At 32.7% G+C, this 12702-nt stretch overlaps 2 protein-coding genes and 1 pseudogene across 2 annotated transcripts; 1 reads left to right on the forward strand and 2 right to left on the reverse strand.

Moving 5' to 3' along the window:
- Positions 1-735, reverse strand: LOC116002336. Its single transcript, XM_031242448.1, has 2 exons — positions 435-735; positions 1-359 (listed from the first exon to the last, which is right to left on the reverse strand). The coding sequence occupies exons 1-2, from the start codon at positions 733-735 to the stop codon at positions 1-3; spliced, it is 660 nt and encodes a 219-aa protein (XP_031098308.1).
- A 1121-nt stretch (positions 736-1856) lies between these two features.
- Positions 1857-2591, reverse strand: LOC116002337. Its single transcript, XM_031242449.1, has 2 exons — positions 2291-2591; positions 1857-2215 (listed from the first exon to the last, which is right to left on the reverse strand). The coding sequence occupies exons 1-2, from the start codon at positions 2589-2591 to the stop codon at positions 1857-1859; spliced, it is 660 nt and encodes a 219-aa protein (XP_031098309.1).
- Positions 2592-2594: 3 nt separating this feature from the next.
- LOC116002338 lies at positions 2595-5014 on the forward strand (annotated as a pseudogene).
- Positions 5015-12702: the final 7688 nt, after the last annotated feature.

Consider the following 12702-nt stretch of genomic DNA (forward strand, 5'->3'; position numbering starts at 1 on the left):
TTAGGAGGATAATCTAGGGGTCAAAAGACCCCTCCAGTCATACAAAAGAGAAGAGATAACAGAAGGAGGTAAAGAGATGGGGGTGAAAAAAACAGATGGAGAAAGGAGATTACAACCAAAAGAAGCTAAAGAATCTGCAACCTTGTTTGTTTCTCTATATGAGTGAGCAATTGAAGATGACCATGACGAGAGCAATTTTCGAATGGTGAAAATTGATTGTCTAATCTTCCATGGGATTGGAGCTTCGTGATTAAGAATGAGATGGACAAGAACTGAGGAGTCCACTTCAATGAGAGTTGGTTTACGAGCTGCCAGATCACACCATCTCATAGCAAAGGCAAGAGCAAGAGCTTCCGCTTCTAGTGCACAGGAAGCTGTAAGGGGAAAAGATAATGCAACAATAAAAAAACCTTCAGAGTTTCGTAGGATCGCACCTCCTCCACAAGAGATTGCTGAAAAGGAAGCATCAGAATTGAGCTTTAAGCGTCCAATGGGAGGGTGTTGCCATTTAATCCAAAGGGTCTTCTTTGGTCTCGGGTTAGTGAAAGAAGTCACGAGACCGGCTTCAATAAATCTTTGGTCGGAGGCTTTTGAGGAACAAAAGGGATGGGTTACCGAAAAGGCAAGGAAATCATTTTTAATCTCCCAAATAATACGGTCCTGCGAGTAGCGCCCTCCTTCATAAATCAGAGTGTTGTACTTCTTCCATACATTCCATAGAATAAAGCAAGGCATTCTATGGAAATTGAGCTTGGTGATAATGTGCAAATTGAGCTTGGTGATAATGTGCAAATTGATATTGACAATATTGATCAGGTAGAGAATGATAATTTGAATAATTCACCTAAGAATGATAATGGTTCAGTTGATTCTTTACATGAAACTGACAATTGTGATGTTGGTCAAGATTATTCATGTGAAATTTTTCCTTTACTTGATATTTTTGATCCAAGAAATTAGGATGGACTTGATTCGAAAATGATTGATTTATTAGTAATCAAGGGTCCTAAGAGAGATAATTCTATTGTAAAAGGTCCTAAAGATAAGTATTCTAGGCGATTTACTGCAAATTTGTATACTAGGATCTTATCAAATGGAGAAAGATATGATAAAGAATGGTTAGTTTACTCAAAAGAGCTTGATAGGGTTTTTTTGTTTTTGTTGCAAAATCTTAAAAAATGGTATTGGTAGAGGTCAATTAACAAATGAAGGTTTTAGTGATTGGGCTCATATTGGTGAAAGACTCCGAGAACATGAGACATGTATGGAGTATATTAAAAATATGACGACTTGGTATGATTTGCGTCAAAGGTTTAAAAAAAAATCAAACAATTGATAAAGTTGCTCAAGGATTAATTGAGAAGGGGAAAGATCATTGGAAAAAAGTTTTGTTAAGAATTCTTTCTTTTGTCAAGTTTCTTGGCAAACGTAATTTAGCCTTTCGTGGTACTAATGAGAAATTGTATGAAAATGGCAATGAAAATTTTTTAGGCTTAGTTGAGATGGTGTGTGAATTTGACCCTATTATCCAATAACATGTTAGGCGTATTAAAAATGAAGAAATTTACTTTCATTATTTTGGTCATAGCATTCAAAATGAACTAATATCTTTGCTTGCTTCATCGATGAAATCTGAAATATTAAAAAAAAATAAGCAAGCAAAATACTTTTCTGTATTACTTGATTGTACTCCTGATGTTAGCCACAAGGAACAAATGTCATTAATAATAAGATATGTGGATGTCTCTGCACATCAAGTTAACATTGAGGAGTCTTTTTTAGGATTTTTGAATGTGAATGATTCAACTGGGCTAGGTCTTTTTAATACTTTGCAAAATGAATTGCGCCTTNATTTATTAGGAGGATAATCTAGGGGTCAAAAGACCCCTCCAGTCATACAAAAGAGAAGAGATAACAGAAGGAGGTAAAGAGATGGGGGTGAAAAAAACAGATGGAGAAAGGAGATTACAACCAAAAGAAGCTAAAGAATCTGCAACCTTGTTTGTTTCTCTATATGAGTGAGCAATTGAAGATGACCATGACGAGAGCAATTTTCGAATGGTGAAAATTGATTGTCTAATCTTCCATGGGATTGGAGCTTCGTGATTAAGAATGAGATGGACAAGAACTGAGGAGTCCACTTCAATGAGAGTTGGTTTACGAGCTGCCAGATCACACCATCTCATAGCAAAGGCAAGAGCAAGAGCTTCCGCTTCTAGTGCACAGGAAGCTGTAAGGGGAAAAGATAATGCAACAATAAAAAAACCTTCAGAGTTTCGTAGGATCGCACCTCCTCCACAAGAGATTGCTGAAAAGGAAGCATCAGAATTGAGCTTTAAGCGTCCAATGGGAGGGTGTTGCCATTTAATCCAAAGGGTCTTCTTTGGTCTCGGGTTAGTGAAAGAAGTCACGAGACCGGCTTCAATAAATCTTTGGTCGGAGGCTTTTGAGGAACAAAAGGGATGGGTTACCGAAAAGGCAAGGAAATCATTTTTAATCTCCCAAATAATACGGTCCTGCGAGTAGCGCCCTCCTTCATAAATCAGAGTGTTGTACTTCTTCCATACATTCCATAGAATAAAGCAAGGCATTCTATGGAAATTGAGCTTGGTGATAATGTGCAAATTGAGCTTGGTGATAATGTGCAAATTGATATTGACAATATTGATCAGGTAGAGAATGATAATTTGAATAATTCACCTAAGAATGATAATGGTTCAGTTGATTCTTTACATGAAACTGACAATTGTGATGTTGGTCAAGATTATTCATGTGAAATTTTTCCTTTACTTGATATTTTTGATCCAAGAAATTAGGATGGACTTGATTCGAAAATGATTGATTTATTAGTAATCAAGGGTCCTAAGAGAGATAATTCTATTGTAAAAGGTCCTAAAGATAAGTATTCTAGGCGATTTACTGCAAATTTGTATACTAGGATCTTATCAAATGGAGAAAGATATGATAAAGAATGGTTAGTTTACTCAAAAGAGCTTGATAGGGTTTTTTTGTTTTTGTTGCAAAATCTTAAAAAATGGTATTGGTAGAGGTCAATTAACAAATGAAGGTTTTAGTGATTGGGCTCATATTGGTGAAAGACTCCGAGAACATGAGACATGTATGGAGTATATTAAAAATATGACGACTTGGTATGATTTGCGTCAAAGGTTTAAAAAAAAATCAAACAATTGATAAAGTTGCTCAAGGATTAATTGAGAAGGGGAAAGATCATTGGAAAAAAGTTTTGTTAAGAATTCTTTCTTTTGTCAAGTTTCTTGGCAAACGTAATTTAGCCTTTCGTGGTACTAATGAGAAATTGTATGAAAATGGCAATGAAAATTTTTTAGGCTTAGTTGAGATGGTGTGTGAATTTGACCCTATTATCCAATAACATGTTAGGCGTATTAAAAATGAAGAAATTTACTTTCATTATTTTGGTCATAGCATTCAAAATGAACTAATATCTTTGCTTGCTTCATCGATGAAATCTGAAATATTAAAAAAAAATAAGCAAGCAAAATACTTTTCTGTATTACTTGATTGTACTCCTGATGTTAGCCACAAGGAACAAATGTCATTAATAATAAGATATGTGGATGTCTCTGCACATCAAGTTAACATTGAGGAGTCTTTTTTAGGATTTTTGAATGTGAATGATTCAACTGGGCTAGGTCTTTTTAATACTTTGCAAAATGAATTGCGCCTTCTTGGTCTTAATATTTTTGATATACGTGGACAAGGTTATGATAATGGGTCAAACATGAAAGGTAAACATCAAGGTGTGCAAAAAAACACTTTTAGATGAAAATCCTAGAGCTTTTTATATTCCATGTGGTTGTCATAGTCTTAATTTAGTTTTATGTGATATGGCAAATGCTTGCAATAAAGCCAAAGATTTTTTTGGAGTTATACAACGCATATATACAATTTTTGCAAAATCTACCAAGAGATGGGATATTTTGAAAGATAATATACATGGTTTAACTCTTAAATCATTATCTTCCACTCGTTGGGAGAGTCGTGTTGAGAGTGTTCAAGCCATAAGATTTCAAATGGTAGAAATACGAGAAGCTTTACTACAAGTGGCAGATATTGATGGTGATTCCTTGGTAAGAAGTGAAGCTAAATCTTTAGCAACAAATGAGCTTGGTGATTTTGAATTTTTGGTGGCAATAGTAATTTGGTTTCATATATTGCATCATGTTAATTTTGTTAGCAAGTACTTGCAATTCAAAGACATGATTATTGTTGTTGCTATCAAAAAAATTGAGGAGTTGATTTCTTTTTTTTTGAGAAATATAGAGAAAGTGGGTTTAATGATTCCTTGCATTCCGCTAAGGAAATTGCCATTAAAATGGATATAAACCCTGTTTTTCCTAGGAGACGTGAAATCCGTAGAAAAAAACAATTCGATGAAAATTCAAATGCATCACTAGAAGTTTCATTACCTACAGAAGATTCATTTAGAGTTAACTATTTTCTTTTTATTGTTGATCAAGCCATTGTTTCTCTTAAGAGAAGGTTTGAACAATATCAATAGTATGAGGAAATATATGGTTTCTTGTTTAGTTCTGACAGGTTAAATTCTTTAGATGATATGTGCTTGAAGTCTTCCTGTAATCGTCTTGAAAATGCTCTTAAGCATAATGGACATTCAGATATTAATGGAGATGAATTGTATGTGGAGTTAAAACTAAGAAGAGAGCTATATGAACACAAACAAATAGGACCCATCGAAATTTTGAAAGATTTGAAATTGTTTAATTGTTATCCTAATGTGGTTATTGCATATAGAATTTTATTAACTATTCCTGTTACTGTTGCATCTGCAGAAAGAAGTTTTTCCAAGCTGAAATTGTTGAAGTCCTACTTATGCTCTACAATGTCAGAAGAACAACTTAATGGATTAGCGATGATATCTATCGAAAATGATCTTTTGGATAAAGTAGATTATGAAGAGTTGATCGAAGAATTTGCGTCAAAGAATGCTAGAAGGACATCTCTTTTTAAATAAAAGTTCTTTAGTTTGCATTATGTTAAAATTTTATTTATAATAAACAAAGTTTGAACTTTTCTTCTTTGTATCGAAAAATAATATATAAATAAAAATTATATAATTTACAGTGGTTTTAAAAATTGCTCTTATACTATTTGGCAGAGCCTCATTTATTTACAAGAACAGGGCCACCGAAATTAAAAAAAGGGCCCTGCAAGTAACCTACCAAACTTGATAGCTACCCCTATACTTATTGGACGATGACAAATTATGATATCTCAAGTTTAAAAACTTGTGTCATTACAGATGAATAGGATCTTTTATTATATGGGTCAACACGGCAAGAATCTCACGCTCTGTTTCTCCCTCTCTCTCTTTTTGCCACACGATTTCTTTTCCCACCTTCTCCGCTCATGCTCTCAGCCTCCTCTCATCGATCTCTCTGTCACCTCCATTTATGTCGTTGCAGCCTTCAACTCAAATGCAACCTCGTCAATCAAAAACCTTGTAAATTAGCATACCAGCTTCAACCACACTAGAATTAACATAATTTGCGTCATTCTCATTAAAGTTCTCTACCCTACTACTACCACTACCATTTGATGATAAGTTGAAGCTACACGCAATGAACTTGCTTATTCGTGAATGTGGTTGCCGAAAAAAATTAGCATGCGTACATTGGATTCCATCAAGCCTCCAGAACTCACTTCTAAGAACTATAGAAGCCTTCACCAAGCTAAGAGTGAGTTGGTATGTAGGAACTGAGTATGGACTTGTACTCTCAACATGAACCACTAGGCAAACAACTGGTCCTTGTATAGAATTTAGTTCACCTCTCTTTACTATCAATGAGACAATAAACAAATCATTATCAAATTTTCAGTATTGTGTAAAGCACACCAAATATTTATAGACACACACATAAATATAATATTTTATAACACAAATCTAATACTTCATAGCACAAACATAATACTTAGTTTGTAGGTAGATATAATCAATACTTTAAGCATGAAACATAATACTTTATACACACAAATGTAATACTTCAATCACAAATATATAATCAATATTTTAAATATTAAACATAATATTTCATAGCACAAATATATATAATATACAATCTACAGGTAGATATTGTTAGAAATAATTTATTCCTAACGTTGATTCATATAATAAAGGTTGTAATTCCATAAGGCAATCACCGCGATGATTGGTGATGTATAAAGGCGGAATTGTCGGGTGAAATTCCATTACTCTCATTCTATTAAAAATTTATTTTTATATGGGTTAAAAAAGTATATGTTAGAGAAATTTTGGGTTCCTTTAAGAATATTACCTTTCTGGGTCCCTTTTAAAAACACTGCCAACAATATTTAAGGAACGGTTGTGGCAGTAATCAGTGAGGCTTTTTTTTTCTCTTCCATAACATACAAACCCGGGAAAACTCTTGCGATTAGGGTTTTCTAGTATCAATATTATCCGGAGGTAATTAAGGTATACAAACCATAGAGGTGAAACACTTTGTTATTCATCCGATTTCCAGATTTCGTCTCCAATAGAATTAATTAAGTAACATTTCACTAGTACAAAAGAGCACATCAACTACACTTGTAAAAGTGTTTCCACTGCACATGTATAGGTGCAGCGGATGAGGGTGATTGTAAAAGTATAGATTTTTCGCAACACCCGTACAGTGTGTCGCAAAAAGCATACGAATTTTTTTTTAATAAAGACTTCGGCGTCACCCTCCCCACGGAGGGTGTCACAGAAATAATTATTTTTAAATATTTTATTTAGAATTTGAAAATTACCTAATTTTTATTCAAAATCTGTATAGAATTTTTCAAAAACCACCAAATCAACACAAAAATTTACAAAACCAAAAAAAAAAACATATTAAACTATATAGTCACAATGATATTTTCAAACTAACACAAATAACTATGAACACAAACATTATCACAATATAGTTTGTAAACTATATATATATATACTTCACAATTAATAATGAATACAATATATCACTACAATATACTTATACTATCAACACAATAATAATAATAATAATAATCAATAAATTTAAAATTGAAATCAAGATATACAATTCTTTAACAAAACATTATATCAATCTATACTATTAATAAAAACAAAATCTCCCATTTTAACTTCCCGCCCAAAACACTCATATGGTAATATAATCCCTAATACAATATATTCTTTCCTACTTTCTTGTTCGTAATATAATTCTACATTTTTATTTAATTAATTGATACTTTTTCAAATATATCTAACCTAAAAGGCTTCCTCCTTTTTTTTTTTAGTTATAATACTAATCCATATGTTAAACCATAAGGCTTCAAATATATCTTTTTGGCCGAGCTTATTTAAGAGCTTATAGCTTATTTTAAAGTACTAATAAGCTATAAGCTCTGTTTGGTAACGTTCTCAAAATAAGCTAGTATCTTAAAATAAAAGTTTATTTCGAAAAGCTACTTCATGTAGCTTTTCAAAAATAAGCTAGTAGCTTTTTAATTTTTTTTCATCTTTATCCTTATTATTTTAAATAAATGATATCCTTTACCCCTCCCAATTAAAATACTTTTGACATTTTCTCTTAAATATGTTTGGTTGTAATTTCAATTTGACATTTGTGTTTGAACATTAATTTTTGTATGAACTAATCTTATGAATTATAAACATTTTGTTTTACTTTATACATTTTCAAATATATGTTCTTAATTTATATTTTATTAATATATATTGGCTTCATTATTTTATATTTTAATATATAAATAAACATATTTAAATTTAAAGCTATTTAAATTGTATGAATATGTCATTTTTAGTCTTTTTACATTTATCAGCTTTTCAAAAAGCTAATTTTACCAAACACTTTTAAGCATAATAGCTAGCCTAACAGCTATTCAGATTTCATCTTCAAGCTTATGGCTTTTCAGTTTCAGCTACTTTTCAGCTTTCAGCTACCTTTTCAGCTAGATTTGCCAAACATAGCCTTATTATGGTAATCTATATAGGTAATTATCATATACTATTTACCATCTAAATAACCCGTGGTAATTACTAAATGTATTTAACATCTAAATTAGTTATGGTAATTAAACATAGAGAATCCCTTCTTACAACGATTTTATTTTTTACTTTTTACTTTAAATAATATGAATTACCCATGCACATCCTTTGATTACTTTTGAACAAAATCTTAAAACTTATGTCAATTAAGGATTTAATATTTTTCATAATATAAATTTTATCTAATCAGTTAAAGAAATTTATAACACACATATTAAGTCCACAATTAAAGGAGATTAAAAAAATTATGCACTCAAAGGTTCAAATATCAAAAGCCAAAACTCTTAACAGCTGGGGAGGAACAAATATTCCAGGATTTTCATGGAAGAAGAAAATGGAGTGAGCGATGTTCGTACCAAAGAGTACATAATAGTCAACTTTTAATGACAATCCTGAATGTTGCTAAGTATTTACTGCACATAAAATACCTTCTTTCTGGACTTCTACTACACAGAAGCTATGCAAAGCACTATGCATTCTACGAGTCTTGATTTTGCCATTACAACTTCGATCTTCTCAATAAGGTAGCTCTTGTAAGTACTCATAAGCTTATGTTCCAATGGCTTCACGAATCCCTTAGCAATCCACAACGACTCCGAAGTATAGAAAGCAAACTTAACTGGGGTAATCCATCACATTTCTCCACAACATGGTTCCTAATTTTTTCAAATTTAGAAAAAATTTAGGGGCCAAAGGATATTACAAAGTTAGAATGCAGTATCTGTTCAGAGTGAGAACAGAGCTCGAACCTACTCTCATCATCCATGTGAGAGTGTAAATCGGGACGCCGGGTGCCACTAGACCACGAGGTCTTTGGCAACCCCTGAAGTATTTATATCCACGGATTAGGTTGAAGTGTCTAGTGGTTAGCAGGGCGGAGCCACAAAGCGGTAGGGGGCCTCCCCCCCCCCACCCCACCCACCCCACTCCATTTTTTAGTAGGTATCATTATATTATGAAATTTTAAAACTTTTGGCCCCCCTATTGTTTTTAAAATCTATTATGTATATATATATATAAAAGCCTAAATTCATTAAATAAATCAAATAATCAAATTAACCATTTTTCTTTATTAATTAGCTTATTTCTTTTGACAAGATTTCAATGATGGAGGACATTAAGTTTCTAATTTATATTTTAGTTTTATTAGTTGATTAATTAATTGCTAACTTATTATGTGTTTTTATTATTTATTTACATTTTTAGGATGTAAATTTGATAGGTTAAATTATTAGTTTTGAGATTTATAAAAATTAATAATGATTCTTTATTTCGCAATCTTGGTTTTCATCTTCATCCGTTAAATTTTGAAATACTCTCGTGATCTCCCATATAGGAGAGTAACTACATGCCATCTGAGCACAAGATGCTTGGCGACAACTTTTTATTTGATTAAAGAGTGATAATGCATATTTAAATAAATGTAAATATTTTTAAGAAAAAATAAACTTTTCATCCCTAAGTTATAGAATAATTGTAGAATTCGTCTTTAATTAGTAGTTGCGTGCTCACTTTTTGTCCCTAAACTATAATTGACGTCGCAAATTTCGTCCTTTTAATAACATGTTTTTTTTGAGTACCTCACCCTCCATTCTTAAGCTATACATACTGACATTGCAAATTTCGTCCCTAATGTTTTGTTATATAATTATATATTCATATATTATATTATTGCACATAGTATAATTAAAAATAATTATCAATGATAATCGACACAATCATGTATGATGTATATAATGGTATTGTATGGTTGCTACTAATATCGACTATAACATACTTTATAAATTTGGTTCCCCCAACCCAAACTTCCTGGCTCCGCCCCTGGTGGTTAGTAATATGCAACTTCCAAGTTTGTCACCAGGAACATAGTTTCTAATGTCAGTCCAAGCTTCATAGCTCATAATGTTGTCCAAAACAATTAGATACTTCCTACACGTAAGCATTTCCATACCTGCATTTCTGGTTCATCAGGAGTGCTTCCCTTTGGCTCCTATGGCATAATTGACTGAAGAAGCTCGCTTAGAATTCGTTTATTATTGTACGCTTGAGGTATAGTAACCCAACCTCTTACATCGAAATTAGATGCAATTGATGGATCTTCATACACATGTCCTGCTAGAGCAGTCTTTCATTCCAACAATTGAGATTATCTTTAGTTCAATACCGGAAGAAAAGAGTTGGTCCTTTATGACTGTACAATCATGGTGGCGTCCAACCATTCTGCCCTCAGGCTTTAGAAAGCCATGGGAGGAGGATCCATCACCATCAGACTCATCAACATGTTTTGATGGTTGAGTTTCATTTGCCTCATCATCATCATCAATTTCTTCCTTACAGTTGATTGTGTTCAACAACCCTGCTGCGCTTTGTGTTGCTTCTTTCATGGTCTGATTTGGATTTCTAAATCTCTGAGTGCATCTCCATCACCACTGGATTTGTTGTGGAGAAAGGCTTGCAAACAAGAAAGGCTATCAAGCAAAGATTTGATTAGTGGTTGATGATGATCATAGATACACAGCATTGCCCTTGGATTGGGTTGCACAAACTCAATCTCAATGGTTCCAATCAGAGAAGTTAAAGCAACACAAGCCATCTCTCTCTCTCTCAATTGTAATCTTTATTTTTAATTTGGTAAGAATATGTTTTAGTGAATCCACATTGGGATCGGACTAACCTACCATGCCAGCGATGACCATGTGTTCATGTGAAAGAATTCTGGCACTAATTTATTTAAATGTTTTAACTCTTATATTTAATTTCTAACAATATTAGATTAAATTAATCAAAATTCAAATTGATAAACATAATTAACTTGATTAAAATAATATAATATAAAGATCTCTTAAATAGGTTGACTTTTTTAAGAATGAAGTATATTTTAACAAGAAAGTAAATATTAAAGTTATCATCAGGATAATAAAAGCTTTGTCCCCTAACATACATGTCGTGATTTGCTATTGTTAAACTAGGATAGAATCCCTGATGAGATAATTAATTCGTCAAAACATGTTGGATGAAATTTTATAACTAAAGTATAGATAATATGACTCATTTCATTTCGATTCTCGACACATATATTATAGCTACTTGTAATGAAATATAATGATCAAAACATCAAATACATTACATCTCATTTTTTTTTTCATATATATATATATATATATATATAAAAGCAAATATGCACTCACTAGAATTTGGCGTGGCAAAAATAAGTACATTAATTCATTTACATAACAAATAACACATTACTGCATCTTTCTGTTATGTCTAATTGATGAGGAAGTTTATCTCTTTAATGGCCTGCAAATAAGATCCTCTGCATTCTTTGAAACAGGGCACTTGTCATCAATGATAGTACTTGGAATTTACAGTGTAATAAGGGGGGAAATTAAAAGCACCAAACAAGAAATCTAAGTTCTGTGTTGATGAGGAACCAATTCATTTATAACCTTCAATTATCTACACAAGTAGCAACACCATTTCATTTCATCTGGCATGCAGATACAAATTAAAGACACAAGCAGCCTTACTCATACATATTATTTTCAAGTAACTTTAAATTCACTGTGAGCCCAACCAAGTGGATTTTGATCTATTGAAAAATGATGCATAATAGAGAAAACAAAATGAGTTCTGAAAAAGAAATATGTCGAATCTTCTAACCTCAAAAATGGTACGTGTTTCCCATTTCAACTAGCCAGTCTTGAATCTGCTTAGCAAAAGCAACAGAGGAAGGGCTACACCGATCCAACTTAATTGACCACGGGATTAAATTTTCTGTTAAACACCAAGGGAACTCTTCAAAACAATAACATCTCAAAACTAACCACTCGAGGCGTGGGAAGTCATCATTGCCAGCCCAATGCTCGAGTTTTTTTAGCTATTTCGCTTCAAGAAACAAGAATCTTAGTCGACAAAATTCTCCTTTAGCTACTTCCTATACTTTTCCATGGATGGCATTCCTAGCTCGAGCACCTCTAGCTAGGGCAACATGCTAATTACAGTTAAATTACAGCTATAAAGATTAGTCCCAATAACCTAGCTCAACTTCTTCAGTTTTAAAGGAAACATAGACTCTCTTGGAAGGGTTACAACACAGCTAAAAGAAACTGAAATCATTACATTCTCAGGCCTTTCCAAATAGTTGAGATTATCCTAAATAATTGAGTTAATACCCAATATAGTCCTCGACTATAGTGGTTTTACTCGATTTAGTCCTAAGTGACTTTTTGTGCTTAATTTAGTCCTAGACTTTGATGATTTTACTCAATTTAATCCTCTGTTAACAATTCCGTTTGTCGACCGTTAGAAACAGGGTTAACATTGTAATTTTTCTTCCTTTTCTTTTTGGGGGTCAAATTGCATTCTTCTTCCCATTATTGACCTTGTTGCCCAAGTAATGGATGGCGTAAGAAACTGAACAATAAACATTAAAATCACTTGTATATCAAAATGCAGTATTGGTAGTGGTGAACAGAAAATGGAGCAAACCAAAAAATGCATACTTCTTTCCATGAAGATTAAGGAGTCATCATTCCTGGTCTGGGTCCGTATCTGCCTGCCGGCGTCCATTTTCACATACGCATCAACAATTTCGAACAACGCCGAATCGA

The sequence above is a fragment of the Ipomoea triloba genome, chromosome 13 (assembly GCF_003576645.1).
Source record: "Ipomoea triloba cultivar NCNSP0323 chromosome 13, ASM357664v1".
Taxonomy (NCBI): Eukaryota; Viridiplantae; Streptophyta; class Magnoliopsida; order Solanales; family Convolvulaceae; genus Ipomoea; species Ipomoea triloba.

Excerpts from the sequence above, each read along its gene's own strand:
- LOC116002336 (XM_031242448.1), bottom strand. The coding sequence starts at position 735 with ATGCCTTGCTTTATTCTATGGAATGTATGGAAGAAGTACAACACTCTG. Across the intron at positions 360-434 it reads AGCAATCTCTTGTGGAGGAG|AAGCGGAAGCTCTTGCTCTT; the intron begins GTGCGATCCTAC and ends CCTGTGCACTAG.
- LOC116002337 (XM_031242449.1), bottom strand. The coding sequence starts at position 2,591 with ATGCCTTGCTTTATTCTATGGAATGTATGGAAGAAGTACAACACTCTG. Across the intron at positions 2,216-2,290 it reads AGCAATCTCTTGTGGAGGAG|AAGCGGAAGCTCTTGCTCTT; the intron begins GTGCGATCCTAC and ends CCTGTGCACTAG.